Source organism: Nestor notabilis, unplaced genomic scaffold (genome assembly GCF_000696875.1).
Source record: "Nestor notabilis isolate BGI_N333 unplaced genomic scaffold, ASM69687v1 scaffold2966, whole genome shotgun sequence".
Lineage (NCBI taxonomy): Eukaryota > Metazoa > Chordata > Aves > Psittaciformes > Psittacidae > Nestor > Nestor notabilis.
The window spans coordinates 60,712-79,221 of record NW_009931307.1 but is presented as its reverse complement, the minus strand read 5'-3'; the positions used below and the strand labels follow the sequence as shown (position 1 = coordinate 79,221).

General features: G+C 45.7%; 1 protein-coding gene across 1 annotated transcript in view; it reads left to right on the top strand.

The window, feature by feature from the left end:
- KCNMB4 (potassium large conductance calcium-activated channel, subfamily M, beta member 4) overlaps positions 1-18,259 on the top strand; it is a gene marked incomplete at its 5' end in the record, with an annotated part of 18,707 nt that extends 448 nt beyond the window's left edge. The window contains 2 exon segments of the mRNA XM_010015824.1: positions 8,632-8,759; positions 18,091-18,259. Of these exon segments, the coding sequence (XP_010014126.1) occupies positions 8,632-8,759; positions 18,091-18,259 (297 nt within the window).
- Positions 18,260-18,510: the final 251 nt, after the last annotated feature.

Here is an 18,510-nt window from a genome sequence, read left to right as displayed (position 1 = left end):
GTGTAACGCGGCTGCTCCGGGCGGGGCGCTGGGGAGAGGCTGTGCTGGAACAGAAGTTTCCTCTGTGCTCTTTTAATTCTTAAACTTCTCCATCACCCACATGAAAACAGACCGAATGGAAGCGTCTTTAAAGTTGCATCTTCCAGCAAACTAGGGTAGTCTGAAGGCAATGTGTGACTTGTGCTTTTTTCTATAGAGGCAGTTATCCTGCTTTCTCCTTTTTCTTTTCATGCTCAGTAAAGCTCCCCTTGCCAGCACACTGCCTGAGCAGGGGAGATTCTGCTAAGCAGTTTCCAGAAAATAAAACATGTGGCAGAATCCACCTCCTGAAAGAAGCTGAAATCAGGAGTGTATTAGAAAAGGAAATTTCATCTCTTCATCTGAGATGTGGCTGTAGTGCAGTACCAAGGGTCATGCTAAGCACAGCGTAGGGGTCTGTGCACAGGGGCTGGGCAGCAGACTTTCATGTCCAGTTTGGGATGCACCGTCTCACATCTCCACAGCCACAGTTACACCGGTGTGGATCTGTCTTTTGGATTAAGTTGCAAACTCAGTGTAGGTTCACGGGTTGCTTTGTCCCCCTTGGCAGCTTGTGGGCTTGGAAGGGTGGCCAAGGCAAAAATCAGCAGAGTGAGAAGCAGGATGAGAAGTATGACAGGATTTGGATTAAACTGTTGCCACCACTCAGGAGCAGCGAGCAATGAAGCTGCAGCGCTGGATGGTGCCTGGTGGCAAAGTGGATGAATTGGCCTGTGGGGAAGCTTTGCAAACTTCTCCTTTCCCTGGGGGTACTGCTGCCAGGCTCTGCAGAGCGGGTTGTGGGTGCGGAAATGTGCACTGTGAGCTCCCCAGCAGTCCCAGCACCAGCACTTCCCTCAACTTCTCTCAGTCTTCAGGCGAGCAGTGGGTAGGTGGTGAAATGCAGGGGAAAAGCCATTATTGTGATGGTGGTGACACTGTACTGCTGCAGAGGGTGCAGTGTGGTTGTCCCTGAGCATGGCCCCACAGCCCCGTTGAGGCCATCTCCAGCAGGGATGGGAGGGGTGGGAGGTGAGGTGTGGGAGATGGGAGGTGAGCAGTGCCACAAGCACACCTGGGTTTAGCAGCTCCTGCAGATCCTTAGTTTCAGCGCAGGTATCCAAACTGGGCTGTGACCACAGCGTCTCTCTGAGCAGTTGGGGTGTTTTGGTTTTACTTCTTGATCCCATCTTCTCCTGCCTTCCTGGAATTCTGGTGGGAAAAGGAAGATTGCACCTCTCCAGTGGCTGGGCTGCAGTTTCTGCAGGGAGGCACCCAGAGCTTCAGAAGCGATGCCTGCAAATGTCACTCAGAAGCCTATGTTTTATTTAACAACTAATAAACACAGGGCTGTGTGTTGGCAGCGCGTTGCACTCGCATGCTCTTACAAATCCAATCCGTTTGCTCTAGCTTGCACCTTGCATCTCTAGGTGTGGGCTGTTTACCCTGGGATAGTGATTGCTGAGGATTAAATCTGATTCACTAGATGAGACCAAGCAGAAACGATGTATTTTTTGATGTAACCACATTCTCCGGTAGTTGAATTTAACTAAGTGGAAAACGAATGGAAAAAAAGTGTAGTCTGATTTTTTTCCATACCTTAAGAAGCTTATGTAAACCCAATATAGAATAAGAAGAAAAGTTGTTTAGGTCGCATTAGGAAAACCTACCCTTTTAAGGGAATGAAGCATGTATAGATATTGCTTCGGTTTTCCCTTTTTTCCCTAGTTTTTCTCAGCCTATGGAGCTGATTTTCTTTGTAATTTCTGTCCTGAAGTCACACCGTCTTTAAAAGCTCTCAGGATTTTACACTGAAATAGGTCAGTCATAGCAACAGAGTAGGAATCTGCTGGATTTAATACTTGGGATCCAGTCTGTATTTATGAATGAACACTTAGGGGAGCCATTTAACTCTTCCTGTATCCATCGCGTTCTTGCAGCATACTTGCTTGTGTTCATGCGATCAGACATACAACATGCTTATCAGCTCCAACTAACTGGAGAAAAAAAAAAATGACCAATTTTGTTTTGAACAGTGTTTAAATTTTACACTCTGTTCAGCTGCTTCTCTTTGTGCGTAGCAATTTTTCCTGGTAAATCAATAGCACAGAAAAAGCATAGTTCAGGCTCCTTACAACACACAATACTGAATCAGTTGGCAGCTGAACTCTGCTCCAAAAGTCCCCAGTGTGCCAGACTAAAAGTCTCCTACTTTCTGTAGCAGTGGGCTGGTGTGTAACCACATTGGCAGCTCAGATCTGGCTGTTCTAGCGAGGTCTAGCTGCTAGGAAAAAGAAATTAATTTTCTTTTTCCTTCTTGCTTCCTAAGTTAATCGCATCATTGTACAGCCCAGGATTCACTTTAGCTCTTAAAAGATTATATATAGCTGGGTCAGAGTTAATCCAGAAATGTATATATGAAGCACCAAGCATGATTACATTTATATTCAGTATGAGTGATTTGGGTAATTCTTTTTTCTTTTTTTTTTTTCCCCTTTTTTTTCCTTGTTGTCTCAGAAGAAGGAATTTCAGTGGAGCAACAGTGCCTTTCTTCAGCTGCCTTCATAGAATAATAATCGCTGAGATAAGGCTTAAGGGAGATTAATTCCAAAGTCAATTTGTCACTATCGTTCTGGCCATCAAGTCCCTCAGCAGCTCACAGAGCCAGTGCAGGGATGAGGCTACAGGTTTGGCTGGGTAAAATGACAGGAGAGCACATCAGCTGCTAAAAAGATCTGCTCTCTGTCTCTTGAGACTTTTCCCTTTCTACACTTCAACTGTAGGGCCAGAAGAACTTGCCCATTGTGCTGTTGCAGAAACTTTTAGGGCAGTGACTGGTGAGCCTGATGTTAGCAGCTGTGCAGCAGGACCCATTTCTCCCCATCCCTGGGCAGAGGAGCAGAGCAGCCAGCTGCAGCTCCTTGTCTGTGCTCTGCATCCGTGCGTGCTCCTGCCATGCTTCTTTCTGTAACCGCTCATCCTGACAAGGTGATGTACTGTTACTGCTTCTGTGTACTTGTAAACAGAACTGGTTTGGGGTTTTGGACTCTCTTAAGTATGACCCATCATGGAAGGGGTTTAGTAACAAAATATGCCCAACTCTACAGTAATTTTGTGAGGGTCTGCTGCATCTGGTGAAGCATCAGATCTGTCTTCAGGTGGAAGCCCTTGACGGGCAAATGCTGCAGACACTGTCTAGCAGTTTTTTAGGTAAATCCCTAAGCCCCACCACCCTCCTGTCTTGCTTGGGGTGCCCTTCTCTGCCCTGAACTTCTGTGAGGGGTTGAGGGTTTGATCACTCCTGGTGGGTTTGTTTGTGCTGATGGATGCAGGTGAAAACCAACTGCAATGCTCAGCTCCAGCTCTCTTGGTACAGTCAGCTGGGAGGGAGACATTGTTTTATAATAATGGAGCGAGTCCCTCCGCTCATCTTCTGCTATGGTGGGATGGTTGTGTCAGCACTTCCTCCTTTCCAAGCCCTGAAGATAACCCAGTAACATGCAGAGATGATCACACACAAAGCTAGGAGAAGCTCATATGTTGCTTGGTGTGATGGGTTGACCCTGGCTGGATCCCAAGTGCCCAAACCAAAGCTGTTCCATCACTCTCCCTCCTCAACTGAACAGGGAAAAGAAAATACAACAAAAGGTTCATGGGTCGAGATAAGGACAGGGAGAGCTCCCTCACCATTTACCATTATGGGCAAAACAGACCCACATCAGGGAAATTTAATTTATTGCCAATCAAATCAGAGTGAGGCAATGAGAAATAAAACCAAATCTTAAAACATCTTCCCCCACCCCTCCCCTCCCTTCTTCCTGGGCTCAACTTGTGATGCAGGGTCACCAGTCCTGCAGCAAACCTGCTCCAGTGTGGGCTCCTCTCTCCACGGGGCCACAGGTCCTACCAGGAGTTTGTTCCAGCACAGGCTTCCCACGGGTTCACAGCTCCTTTGGGCATCCCTCTGCTCTGGCGTGGGGACCTCCACAGGCTGCAGGTGGAGATCTGCTCCACCATGGACCTCCATGGGCTGCAGGGGCACAGCTGCCTCGCCATGGGCTGCACCACAGGCTGCAGGGGAATCTGGTGCCTGCAGCACCTCCAGCACCTCCACCCCTCCTTCTGCACTGACCTGGGTGCCTGCAGAGCTGTTGCTCTCACACAGTCTCACTCCTCTCGTCTGGTTGCTCTTTCCCAGCAGCTTTTCCCCACTTCCTAAGTATGTTATCCCAGAGGTGCTACCACCATCACTGATGGGTCTGTCTTGAAGCCATCTGGCACTGGCTCTATCAGAAAGAGGGGAAGCCTCTGTAATCCCCTCACTACCAAAACCTTGCCACACAAACCACATACACTTGGAGATCAGGAGTTGGAAATTGTTGGCTTTAGTGATGCATTGTAATTTTGCAATTATACTTACTTAGAGTGTCCTTTCCACTCCTTCATTTCACGACAAGCTTCCCAACCTGCACAGCACACAGTATGGGGGCTCTCTGCTGTGCCAAGCAAATGGTACTTGCTGTATCCCATAGTTCTCCAGCAGCCAGGAGGATGGTCCTTGACAAGTCACTTGGAGACTGAGGCTGAAGACTTGCTTCTTAGTGCCACGGGTTTGTCTTCTGATGGGCTGACTTGCTTCTGCTTTGGCCTCTTATGTCCATTTGCATTTGAGACGTTCTTGGTCTTGTCTTGTAGATAGTGTCTTCCAGGCTTGAGGCAGCTTCCTGCAGAGCCTACCAAATCTGACTTTCTTTTCATAAAAATGTGACTGAATTGCTTTGAAAAGCATGAGATGCAACCTGGAAGATAAACCATGGTCAGGAGTTCATGCGTCTGTCCCTTCTCCATGATACAGAAGAATATCTGCTCTGATGAAGTGTTCAGAAGGACCAGGAATCTTCCCAGGCATCTGCAGAGAAACTGGAGTGGGGGCATCCAGCAGCAAACACAGATGCAAATCTTGCAAAACCTCAGTGTAAAGGTATATTAGTTACTCGCTGACGTTTTTACTGAATTGAATCCTGACTCATTTATCCAAACACTGGCTCTGATTGAAGGGGGAATATTGTTAGCCTGATACTGACTTTGAGCTGTGTAATTGAGTCTGTATTTGAATTACATAACAATTTTATCGTTGCTATGACATAGCGTAGGAAGTGCGATTATAGCACCGTGAACCAATAGATCCGCTGAGAAGACCTTGGCTCCATTAGATTTATTCTGAATGTCTAATCTTAAGAGCTGTTCTCCAATTTCATTGCAACTTGTGCAAGGGGAAAAAATAAACCAAAGAAATACAGGGTGGGACACTTAAACTGAAAATGGATGTTGTTGCATGAGCTGCGATGGAGCACAAGGCATCCCAGCTTGCTTTCAAACACTTGGCATTTATTTATGTTTTGATGGCAGGATTTCATGCCGTGTCTCGTGGGGGAGGACTGCAGAATTAACCTTTCAGAAACTGCCTGTTGCCAAAGCAGGAGGTCATTTCAGGTTCATCCATCAACTCATGGCAGCAAAAGTTGCCAGGTTATGATTCCCTTTTATCCGCCTGCTGACTGTGCTTTGGAGGGTGATACAGTTGGTCAAGCAAAGTCCCCAGGAAGTGTGTTTGGGAGTCTGAGAAAAGAGAGATCCATGACCCATGTGGATCAGAAGGGGCAAAAATGGATGTCAGGTTGGTGGGAACTGTGCTGGACTCCTGGGGAAGAAAACAAGCTGCAGTTCATGTGCAGCAGGCAGTATGTTCACTTTGGAGTTGGACTTTGGGTGCTCACTATGGCTCAAACCCTTCATCACATTGAGAAGATGTTTCAGGGTGAGCCTTGGGATTCATATGATGAATATTTCACCTTGAGCAGGAGCCACTTCCCTTTCAAGACTGTTAATCCTCCACAGGCTCAAGCAATAAATCCCATTGATTTACTGCAAGTCCCAGGGTGTCTCCTTTGTGTTTTCCACATGAAGATAAAGATATGGAAATGAATCCAGCATGCTTTCTGTTAGCTGTCACTGGGATTACTCGTGCAAAGAGTGGTATGAAGTTTGAGTTACAGAGAGCGTATTTGCTGTTGTTCCTAACTTGCAGGTGTGTCTTCCATAGGCATTAGCGGTACTCCTATATACTGTCTTGCCTTGGCATGGCGGAAGATGGGTGTGTTGGTTGTGGAAGCTGTCTGTGGGCCTCCTTACATCCTCAAAACCAAGCAAAATCCCTGTCCTGAAAAACTACTTTTTTAATAACTTCCCAAGGAAGTTGTGAATGCTCCAACCCTGGCAGTGTTCAAGGCCAGGTTGGACAGAGCCTTGGGCGACATAGTTTAGTGTGTGGTGTCCCTGCTCATGGCAGGGGGGTTGGAACCAGATGATCTTAAGGTCCTTTCCAACCCTAACTATTCTATGACATTGAGTCAAAAGTGCGGGGACTGATGTAAAAAATTGAGAAGTTCTCTGTGATGGAACTGTGCTTTGGATACTGCTACAGCTTGCTACTTGTCCATTCAGATGGACATCTCTTGGGAAAAGAGAACTCTGCAGTTGTTTCTAAGCCTGAAACTCAGGGTGGGGACAAAAAATAGTTCACCAGGTTGTGAACTTTTGGAAGGATTCATGTAATATTTGAAGGAGGTGGAAGGTCTCTGAAAAATCCAGAGAAAGTTTGGCCAGCAGTGGAGTGGTGGGGTGGTCACTCTTTCATAGAAGAGGATGAGGAGGCTCAGCCACGAGGAAGAAACATTTAAAAGAGAAGAGGGAAGAGTGCCAAATCTGTTGACTCCATCCAGCTGCTGCATAGATGTGTTTGTTCACTGGGAGCATGGACGAAAGAGGAGCATGGTTGATGCTTCCAAAGTACACAATGAAACCAAAACCACTGCCAGCTAAGGAATATTATCAAAGGTGGAAATAACTGCATGTGATAAATCCTGTGTTCTGGTTCCTGGAGCAGAGTGGTGTTGCTGCTTATTTCTGTCCCTTGTGATCAACAGTGGGAAAATCCCTGTTTAGAGCCATCTGAACAGGGAACTAATGGGAGCTCTGTGCCATGGCAACACGAGCTGTGGGCCCATGTGAAAACAGGGGCCCTTGTGTATGAAAAAGGCAAGTTTCACCTTGGAAGCCACAAACAGGACCTTGTGGATTCTTCCAGTCTGAAGAATGGAAGCTACTGGCAGCATTGTAAGTGCTGACAGAACTGATCAGAATGTACATGGTCAGGCCAATAAGAGCCTGATATTTCACCCTTCCCCCTAGAACGGTGAAGACTCAAGCTGTTATATGGTGGAGATGGACTTGTAGGTCTGTACAGCTTGCGTATAGCACGCAGTGGAGGACATGGTAGGACCCTGCGAAACCTCAGCAGATGGAGAGGGAGAGGAAGCACTCACAGGCAGTGAGTCATGTTTATCTTTATTTTCAGGTTAGAGAGGATATATCTCTCTCCTTGCTGTTATTGCCTTCAGGGTGCTATGAAGAAACTGATGTGATCATATGGGGGGATCCTTTTAGGGGCTTCACCTGCACCTCCTCCTTCCTCATCCTAGCTATGTAAGAGTCTTTTCAGCCACCTTCACAGTCACATTTTTCTGCTTGCAGCTTCCAGTTTTAAAGGAATTAAAAATCTGTGTGTGCACCCAGAGTCTTGCTGTCCATGTGCCCTCCAGGGTGAAAAGCCTTGTTGTTTTCCAAGGACTAGTTAAGCTGTGTTACTCAGTTTGGTTCAACATCTCCTGTAATGATCTCCCGTAGCAACGCCTGGGAAAATAGGAGGGTTTGTGCTTGGACACTGAGATCCTGCTACTACCAAAGTTGGATTCAGTGGACTATCTGGTTTTAATTGTTCAGCTCCCTGTGGCTAGGAGGGAGGGTGGTGTGTCAGAGATGGGAAGTGGAAACAAGGTGTGTGTTTTGTGTGTGACCCAGACTGGAGTCTCTGAAAACCCAGCCCCAAGCTGGGGCAGGAGCTTCCTTTGATCTCTTTGGGCTTTGAAGCAGATGTCTGAGGGTGAAATCTGGAGATAGCTCAGCTGCACACTCAACCCTTGTGGACTTCTGCTGAGCCTTTCTGCTAAAGTGGGGCTTTGAACTTTCTCTGCTTGTTTCCCCATGTTGTAACAGTGAAAGAATACCTGTCTTTTGCCAGTGGATATCAGCCACATATCAGATATTTCATCATCTTGGAAAGCCTGATGGAATATTTTGGTTATTAGCATGGTGCTAAACAAAACTTGCAGTTATGTGCCTCACTGAAAATAGGAAGTAATTCAGATCTAATCCATGCAGCGGGCTAGGAATATGGCAAAATTAAATGATCATTTTTACATTCATCACACAAAACCCCAAGGTGTTTTGTAGCAGGTTGGTTTGGTAACAGAACAAAACAAGATAAAGACTTTATTTTGTTTCTGAATGGGGGCATATTCTTTTCCAGTACCTGCAGGGAGTAACTGGCAATTGAAGTAAAGTTCAACTAACTTTTCTTTTTTGTTTCAGTGAAGCTTAATCTTACTCTTTGCTTATTTCAGTCACACTGTTATTATGAGGAAAATGCACAGAAAGCGATGTCCTGTGTTCCTGAACACAGAAGTAACTCTGTTTTGCAACGTGTGTTGGCAGTGTTCGTACATCCCTCCCTGCACAAGAGACGACCAGGAGAACTCTGAGAATGTCACGTACAAGCAGAAATACTGGAAGAAGAAAGTGGGTTCACAACCATTTACGTGCTATTTTAACCAGCACTTGAGGTGAGTAATCTACATTTGCATAGCAGAAGTGCTTATGCATCTGTTTTACAGCTGTCCACTAGATCTGTTTGAAAACATACATAAATGCATGCATATGTACAAACATACACAGCCATAGAGTGATGTGGTTCATCATACAGAGTTCAGTGCAGAACTTTGCAAGATGACTCCATTGATGAAAAGCTACATAGAAAATGGAAGAGTTTTTACCACTTGAAGTAAAAATACAAAACTCTGAGGAAAGTTTCCCTTAAAAACATGTCATTTTATGGCAAAAAAAGCATCTTGGCTTTTAACACTTATGTGGCAAATTTCTGGTTTGGATATTAATGCTTCTTCCGTCCATGGAAGAGAAATCCTACCGTGTTCATGAGGGCTGGAAGAAAAGGGGAGATCAGTAAATAGTGCAAACCAACCCAGGGATTGTGTTCATAGAGGATTTATGAATCAGATATGTGTAATAAACGTTCACAGAACTGCCAGTTTTCATACATGCTTGCAGAGTAGAAACTTGTAACTTAAAGCATCTCCTCTTCTGTTTCAATTCTTACTTTTACTACTGATGTTAATGTGACTTACATGAGTATAAGGTGTGGTCTCCTTCCTTTCCTGTGGAAAGAGAAGGGGGAGGGAATCCTTTTGCCTATCTCTTTCTGACAATGATGTGCTATTCTCAAAAGGTTACCACAGTGTTCAGGCTTGCTGGGAGGACTTGCGAGAACAGCAATGATTGGAATGATAGGTCCATGTAGACAGGGAGATGAAAAATAGTATTTAAGATCTCTGGATCAGCCAGGGTTTTATGGGGTTCAGACTCCAATTCTGGAGGCATATGACACGTGCTTAATTTGATCAGCATGAGTAATTTTGAGAGCTGGGGAGGCTGTTCTTGGTTGCTGAGTTAAGCGCTCAAATAAGTATCTGCCACAGCAGGGACTAAAGGAGGAGGTTGGTCCTACTCCACCAGCACTTGGAAGTTAAACAGATGAGGAAGACCTAGGTGGGAATAGCTTGGGGCTTGCAGGTGCAATTCAGGGCTCAGTGTGGGAGTGTTGGCATCAGCTGTTTAAGTTTATTATGGCACACAGGAGGCAAATGAGTGCCAGAGTGTGCTAGGACCTTGGAGGAGCTGAAGCAGGGTGGCAGGTGGAGAGATGCCTAACTCTCCTGTGGGTGGCCTCTTGAGTGCCTTGGGGGCTTCAGGTTTGTCTTAGGCTGGCTTCGATTGTTGTCCCCCTCCCTGAGAGATGGTAGACGTGGTCAGTATGCCCAACCTGATAGTCTGCTGTCCCTGGTTAACTTTTTGCAGAGGGAAACCACCAATACTATGTAGAAAACCTGAGTTATTTCTTATAGCGGGGAAAGAAGCACTGTCTACAGAATGCAGAGGTTAAAATTTAGGGCGTACTGTGCAGTGACATCAGGCCTGGCAGGGACCTACTTGGGAGCTGCTTTGGTCCACAATGTGCCGATGCTTAGGACTGCTAATCAGGAGCCGAGTGATGACTTTGGCATCTCTGGGCAGGCAAGTGCTGCTAATTCCCCAGCTGAGACTGGGGGCCTGCAGCGGCACTGCCTGAGTGAGCAGGATAGTCAGAAACATGGGAGCTTCTGCAGGAGATGTCATGGCCAGAAGTCACCTGAGGTGGTAGGACAAGATGCTGTGAAGGTTAGCTTTTACAGTCAGTGGGGACAAGTAGGAGCCTTTCATCTTAGCCAAAAATAAATACCTAATGTAGGTCAGATGCCCAGAGATGTTTATTTCTCTCCTGCAAAGGAGCTTAGGGTGATCTGCTCAGGTGCAGGCTCCTAGGTGGCCAGTGTCCAGAGCTGGTTCTCGCATCACATCTGTAGGTGAAGCAACATTTTTTTGGTTGTCTTTTATGTAGGCTGACACTAAGGAATTGTGCAGCACTCAGACAAGGGTTTTTCCTTATAGTTGCTGTATCCTATTACTGTTAAATGTTCTTGCCAAATGCGACGTCTGCCTTGAAACACTGCCTTTTGCTGACCATACAACAATTTATTTACAGCAGAAAGGAGGCTTGCTGCCATAGATACTTGAAGAAAGTCTAAGCTGAAATGCGTACACCATTTATTTTCTTCTGGAGATGGGAATGAGCTTTGAGAGATAAGTTTTGCTGACTAGGAATGTGGTTGCTTAAATATACTTTTAGATTTACAATGACTAAATAATTTGTGAAGAAGTAAAAAGCATACAAACTGAGGGGAAAATCTGTTCACTTCATGATAAAATGTGTGTATTTCCTGTCACTATTTTTTTAACTATGTGGATGAGCTAACTCTCTGTGTCAGTATATAACATACTGAATATAGTGGTGGGTTCCTTAAAGTAAGTAGTATTTGCAATATTAATACTCCCTTTTGAAACAGAAGAGTAAAATTTTAGGTAAATATCTCAGCAATGAATGAACATCATCCCCTCTTCATTGAACTTAAATCAGCATCATTCTCACAATTGTTGCCACATGAGGAGGGCACTGTTAGGCAAGACCTCCCTTCAGTTTGGTGGGGCACATTTCAACAGGCTGCTTTGAAAAGAACAAGTGATGCCATTTGTACAGTTAGAAGTTACACAAAAGGGGTGAGAAGCAGACTTAGCAATTTCAATCATTCTCAGTTAATATAACTAGAGAGGCCCAACAAAACTAGCTGTCTGACACAGATCTTAGAGAACCAGAGCACAGCTTAACTGGAAGCTCAGCACTTCACTGGAAAGCAAGGTTTTGCTTTGCCACTGTAGGCACTTAGCTTTAGCGTCCAAGTCTCTTCTGGTTAGCTTTGGTTCGAATGGTCAAGCTGCATGAGAAAGTGGCTTTTCCAGACCTCTGGTGAAGGAGCCTGTCTGTTGGCATGATGATACTTCAGTCTGAAGGGAGCCCTGCCCAGCAGAAACCAACTCCCACTTTTTCAGAGCACAAAATAAGTGACATATTCAGATAAAGTTCTCAAGCTGTTGCCTGTTTGAGAAGGCACTGAGCTCTACTGCTTCAGTGTTCTGGATCTCACACCATGTCCCAGGGGGTCTGTAGTCATGACTGCTTGCAGACAAGGGCCACAGCTACATGCCCTGAAGTGGGAGGCCTGCAGGAACATGTGGGATGGGGGAAACCCTGTCACTTAGTTTCTTCACATTCCAGTCTCATTGACATTAACAAGAACAAAAACAGAACACCCAAGATCTCCATCACCTCAGACCCCTCAGTCCCCTCAGTCCATGCCGTGCAGAGAAACATAGAGCAACATATCAACGTATGTCACTTGTTATTAGTGGCTCATTTATGTGGCATTATTGCTTTTTAACTCTGGATTCATCCAGTATGGCAAGTACGCTCTGTGGTTTCTTTGCCGCAGTGCAGCAGATGAGCCAGCCATGCTTTATACTTCTCTGTGTTTGCTTCAGGATGCTGTACAGAAATCCACCTGAGATTTGAAAAGCAAACACTGTCTGGTGATTAGTTCCCACCTGTATGGTGTTGGGATACCCTGTAGGCCATTTATCTGGGAATAATTATCTGCAGAAGCCAAAGATGCTCTGGTAGTAGGGCTGCTCGTTCATAAATGATGGAACAGAAATCTCAGTGTGCTCTAGTACTTCACAAAGTTTCCTAAATTAATTCCTCCCAGTCAGAAGAGGGTGTTGCTATTTCCTACCCTTTCTTTTGCTGTATAACCTGTGGAACAGTGCTCAGGGCTGAGAGGGAAAGGACTTTACTGTTAGTAAGATGTAGTTTTGCCCCCACGTGCAGCTGTTCCAGCTGAGGATCTCTGTGTCTTGCAACAATAGGGGAAAATATACTGATGAGTGCTTGTCATAGTGAAAGGATATGAATAATTCTGGGAAAAATAAGTGTGTGCAGATTGAAAACATCTTTAAATCCAGATTGTTTGAATACAAAAAATATTTCTAAGATTCCCCCATCCCATGCCCTCATCTCTGTCCACTTTTGCTGTGTTTCATAAATTGCATGGTGTGGTGCAGAAGTGATGACTGAAAAGTTTATGTGCCTGTAAATTTTGGTCCTACATGACTTCTTGGTAATCCTGCACTGCAGTTCTTCCCATGACATTCACTAATTGCTCTGAAGGCTCTGATGAAGACATACTTTACCAAGTGTCTGTTTGGACTGCTTGGCAGCACCTAACAGGGATGCGTTGCATCATGCAACAACTAATCAAGTTAACCCTGGTCAGAGCCCCACAGGGCTCCAGCCCTAAGCTCGAAGTCCTGCTAAAAATAAGTACTGGTCTCACCTTTTAGCAATGAAAACAGAATTCCTCTGTCCTTGTCTGTTCAGTGAAAGGAGAATGGTGTGTTTTCAGGCTAAAGGTAGAGATTTCCTTAGGGTTGTTTTTAGTTTGTTCATTCTTTCACCTTGTGAGCTGCTGGGCACTATACTTGCAGGGACAAGGAAATATCTTTATTATTATTTCCCTGCTGATTTTCACAGGGAAAAGAAACACATTTCCAGGCATGACATACCTCCTTTGGGGTCAGCTCCACTGCCTCAGCACCATGGGAGAGATGCTGTGGGGGCTTCCAGCAAAGCTCAACCTGTGAGCTCCTGGGCAGTGGAGGTTGTACTTCACAGTGGCCATTGCTGTTTCCAGCGGAACCAGGTCTCGAGCAGCACCTGAAACTATTCAGATTTGTTCCCCCTTTTGTCCCACTAGGTCTCTCTCTTGCCCAGTGGCTCACTGTTAGTGACTTTGCTCTATCGGTGGTGCTCTCCATCTGTGCTTGGCAAGACAAACATCTCTGTATGCATAGTTCTGATTCAAAAACTTGTGGGGCAGCTCTTTTGTATTAATCACTGTGTAAGCCTGGGAGTGAAAGCCGAAGACAGATCCCGCTTTTGCTGGTCCCTGAGGAGGGCTGATGTTATGCCTTGCTAACAAGCTCAGCCCCAAGCAGGACACTGCAGTGGGCTGCCCAGCATCAAGGATGTGTTCACGGGCCAAGCAGGGCTTCTGCAGTCCTGACTGCTGCTCCGAGTACTTTCTACAAGCAGATTTTGCTCCTTATTCATCAGGGTTCATTGCAGGATTGCTTAGGAGTTGTCCTAGAGGTGTACCCAAACATTGTGCAGGCTCAGATCTTGGAGGAGAGCTGCTCTGTGAACCTCGCCAGTTCCTTAAGACTCTCACAGGTGGTGGTGGCAGTTCTGCTCTGCCTGAGAATTCATGAATTCACCTTCAGGAACTCTGCTTCTAAACTGATGCCATCACATGAGGATAGCAAGCAGGCTGGAAGAAGTGAAATCCAGCTTCTGCAGACTAACCTGTTAATTAATCACTGGTGGCTTTGCTATATTAAATTCTTCTGATTAATTCTGATTCTAACTCCCTCTACCTCCTAGTTTTTCACCAGTCTTTTGTTTTCGACCGTACGAATCTCATATGAAACATCTATGGTTTTTAGCCTGACACAGATCACCTGAAAACAAACATGAGCATGATTATTCTTCAGGTACTTAGCCAGGCCCTCAGTCACACTGCCCACCATGCCAGTCCCTGGCTGCTGGAATGGGACATACCAGTGATCCCCTTGTGCCTCCCGATCATTTTTTCCAAACTTGGGATTAATCCAGTCATCTCGTTTTCAGGGCTCAGCACGTGGGCCATGATGACCCCCAGACCCTTACAGTTACCTCTGCACATCTTCTACAGATCCACAGGGCTGGAAGGGCTGCAGCGTTCCTGCTCCAGAGGACATCTGGCTGCCTGGAGCCTGCTACCCAGGCTGCTCTCACTGTGGATTTGCAAGTTCAGTGTGACCCATGTGCTGTTGGGGTGTTTTTCCTGGTCAGGCTCTTCTGTCTGGATGGTCCTTCTCGGGTCACTCCCTGCTGGCAGCAGCCCTGAACTATGGCAGCAGCATGGCAAGCTCAGGGTCTCATACAGTGCATGGTGAAGGTGCAGCAGGGCTGATTTTCTCTCTTCACTTTGGAAGCTGTTATCTGCCACTGTTTGCAATCTCAGCTCTTAAAAGCAGAGGTAAAAGGAATTACCTCGTAAAGGAAAATAGTAAACATTTTCTTTTTCAATAACTCCTTTTCAGGTATTTCTCTCTGCTATAAAAGTTGTGTCTCAGTGGGACCTGCTGCCATTACACCCTCTAAGGTGTTTTCCAGAACACTTTCTGTAACTTCTGTCAGCTCTGGTGATGGATCTGCAGGGAAGATCCATCTTCCCTCAATTGGGCACCACCTAGCCCAGTCTCCTCAACTGTGTACCATTGAGCCCAGGCTCCCATCCTCTGTGGCATCTTCCTGCCACCTCAGCACTCCCCAGTGCTCTCCCCTACACCCTGCAACATCTCTGTGTAGGTCAGCAGATGCAGGAAAGAGGAGCTGGTCCTGATGGGAATGCAAAGGAATGGCATTATAAGCTGCCAAAGTTGATCTTGATAGGTTTCCATGGGCTGTTACAGTCAGATAACCAAGATGTTGTCATCCAGGAGCATGCAATCTGTCTGCTGGCAGTGCTGTCTGTCTTTATTAGCTTTTCTCATCCACTCCTGGAGACCAGCAGTGCTTATCTGCACTGCAAAGTTAGCTTAGGATAAGATAAAGAGCAGCTGAAAGCAAGGTAGTTCTTCTGGAATAGCAACACAGATCAAATCAAGTAAGAGCAAGGCTGAGATTTGTCCCACCATTTTTTGGTACCTAGAGTCAGCACTGAGAGGCTACATCCCAGAGGGTCCCTGAGCAATCCCATGTGCTGGGTCACCCTCCAAGAGTGCTTCTCCCTCCTCTTCACTAAAGAAAGGTCTTAAATGTGATGTCAGCAGTCACCTGATGATGTATTTTTGGATGACCCAGTCATGACTTGGTGCATTGTCTGAAGAGACACTGCGAGCAGTTGACGGTAAATTGCTGCACACCTTCTGCCATGTAGGAATTGCACAGGGTAACTTGCTGTAGCTAAGAATAGCAATAATATCCATCTGAACCCAAACCTCATCCTGAGGTTTCATTAAAGGCCTTTGACTCTTGTCCAAAACATAAACTCTTTTAAATTACTAACTTGCAAGAGTTACAGTTGCACCTATAATGAGTGTTTGGCATTTGTCTCTGACACCTTTGGTACGGAAGTTTTCCAAAGTATCTAAGTTTCAGTCAAAATGATATCTTGCACTCCCCAGCCACACTTCTCTTTACTGAATCCATTTTTCTAGTGTGTTTTCTTGCCTCTTATTTTTGAAATCTTTGATTAGTATCTGCTTTAGAAAGAGTATTTAAAAATCAACTTCAGTTGTAAGCTGAGAACTGCAAGGATTGAAAGCTGCCTCCTTATGGCCTCCTTGCCAATTAGCACCCTGTTATGCACAGATGATGGTACAGTAAATATGAGGGAAGCAGTACTATACCTCCTTTGAAAGGATTCTTCTGTTTGGATACCATCATTTATATGGCATAGGCTGGTGAGTGTGTGCCCATAAAGTTAATATTATTTACTCAATTTATGGTCTCCACATGTGCCTGATTATGTGTCTGGAGGGTTTGGGTTGAGCAGACTTCATGTGTTCTGCTATTGAATACACCTGGGTTTCTTTTGATCATTTTTTATGTTGCTGAGTTTCAACTTTCATATGTTGGAGCTGCTCATAATCAGAGTCTGACTCTGCTCGTTACTACACAGAGATGCGTGGTGCTGCCAGCCTTGGGGACATGCAGGCTGGCACAGTGCAGAGGAACCTCCACACAGCAGTTTCGAGGGAGTGACCCCCAGATGCAAATGAGGGTGCAATTAAATTCAGGGTTCAGGGATAGCCTGGCAGTCTGCCTCCACTAACTCCTTAAAGATGGATAAACTGCTGTAGATTTGCAGGCATCTCCAATAATTAACTTCTTGGTGAAGGAAAATGAGTTTCTTCTTGTTTCCCCTACATGGAATGTTTTCTTAGTGCTACTTTCTGATCAAGATGAAACTGTTGGGGGAGAAACAGCAAAGTCATTGCTCAGGTATCTGTTCCCATGTGCCACTGTGTTAGGAGAACTTAATTCCCAGGACACAGCTGGATGAGCCTGGGTTGCCAGAATTTTAGGTCTGTTGCTCAGGAGCGTCAGGTAGTGTTGATGAAGCAACGTGGAATGGGAATGTTTAATGTAAGTGAGCACCAATATAAGCCAAGACTTACATATTTTCCTAAATAGGGAAAGCTCTCTTTCCTTCCTTTGCATATACTTTTCCAGCAGACTGCGTGTCTCTGCCTATAGATGGGAAAGCAACAGTTAAATGCGAATGCTACAGGACTGATTTAATAACTGTTAAAGTGCAGGGAGAGCAGAAAGAGACAGAGCTGAGGAAAACCTGCCATCAGAATTCCCAGCAAACTTCACAGACTTGGAAGAGTCAGATGGACACCCAATTTTTGAGACATGCGGCACAGCTGAATTTCCAAACCTCATGAGGTGCCTCCTCCTTGCTATTATCCTCCCTCTTTTTCCCTTTGGAAATGCATAAATCTGTCACAGACCCAGCCATGACTGAGTATTAGATGCTGTTGGTGGAGGCATGGGGGGTGTTCAGATCTTCAGTGATGGCTCCCCAAAGTGTCCCTGTAGGAGCATATTCAAGCCCACTGAGAAGCTGGTGTTTGCAGTACCAAATCACGACTTATTCCTGAAGAAGCCTCTGCTGGAAGGAGCTGAGTCGGGAGACTCTGACACCCAGGGACTGGGCAGGAGTCATCCTGAGGATAGGTTTTGTGCAGACTCCAACCTGCTGGTGCAGGGGGCTAGCCTGGGCCAATAGTAGTGCAGTGCTGAGGACAGGGACTGACTCTCCATCCAGAGCCAAAACACAGCCAGGGCTTTGTCAGGAGCCTCTATGTTCCTCCGTGGACACATCAGTGCTCAAAGCTACAAGGGAAGCTTTAACGGCAATTTAAACTCTTTGCACAGTGTCTGATATTTGAGGTGGATGCGTATAACTACAGTCTGGTATTACGTTTTTGCTGGAGTGGTTTTCCAGTCCACAGTGTGACTCATGCTGTTTGTGAGGACCACAACTCCTGGAAGATGTAAAGTATAAATTCTGTTTATTTATTCATTTATTTATTTATCTGAATGAACTTGTTATCCTGTAAACACTGCAAGCGGAAAGCCCTCGTGGCCTGCCACGAGTGCTGGTGATAGAGGGGCACATGGAAGCAGTGAATGAAATGGTCCTCTTAATCATGTTCTAACACTGCTGCAAATAAAACATCTTTATTGTTTCCATGGCAGATGCTTTCCACTTACGATGAATTGATGATGTCGAGTTGATTTATATTCTCTCCCTCTTCTGTTCCTCCTCTTCACAGGCCAGATGATGTGATGCTGAAGCGCACCCATGATGAGACTGTCCTCTTGCACTGCTTCCTCTGGCCTCTGGTTACGTTCCTGGTTGGAGTCCTCATCGTGGTCCTGACCATCTGTGCCAAGAGCTTGGCTGTCAGGGCAGAGGCAATAAAAAAGAAGAAGCACTTGTGAATGGCAAGGCTGCTGATGGATAAGAAAAACCTTCAAGAGGGTCTCAAGTGGGGCAGCTTGACACATCTGCAGGTCTGCAGGGCACCCAGCTGCACTTCCTTCCAGTGTCTCATCTGATGGTGGAGTTGTTCTTGCCTCAGGATTATCCTTGGAAGGCTGCACCATGAAATGCCAGCTAATTGCTTCTTCTGCTATGGCAGTAAATAAGTATATTCTACCAAAAATTATCTACACTGCACCAAACATGCTGT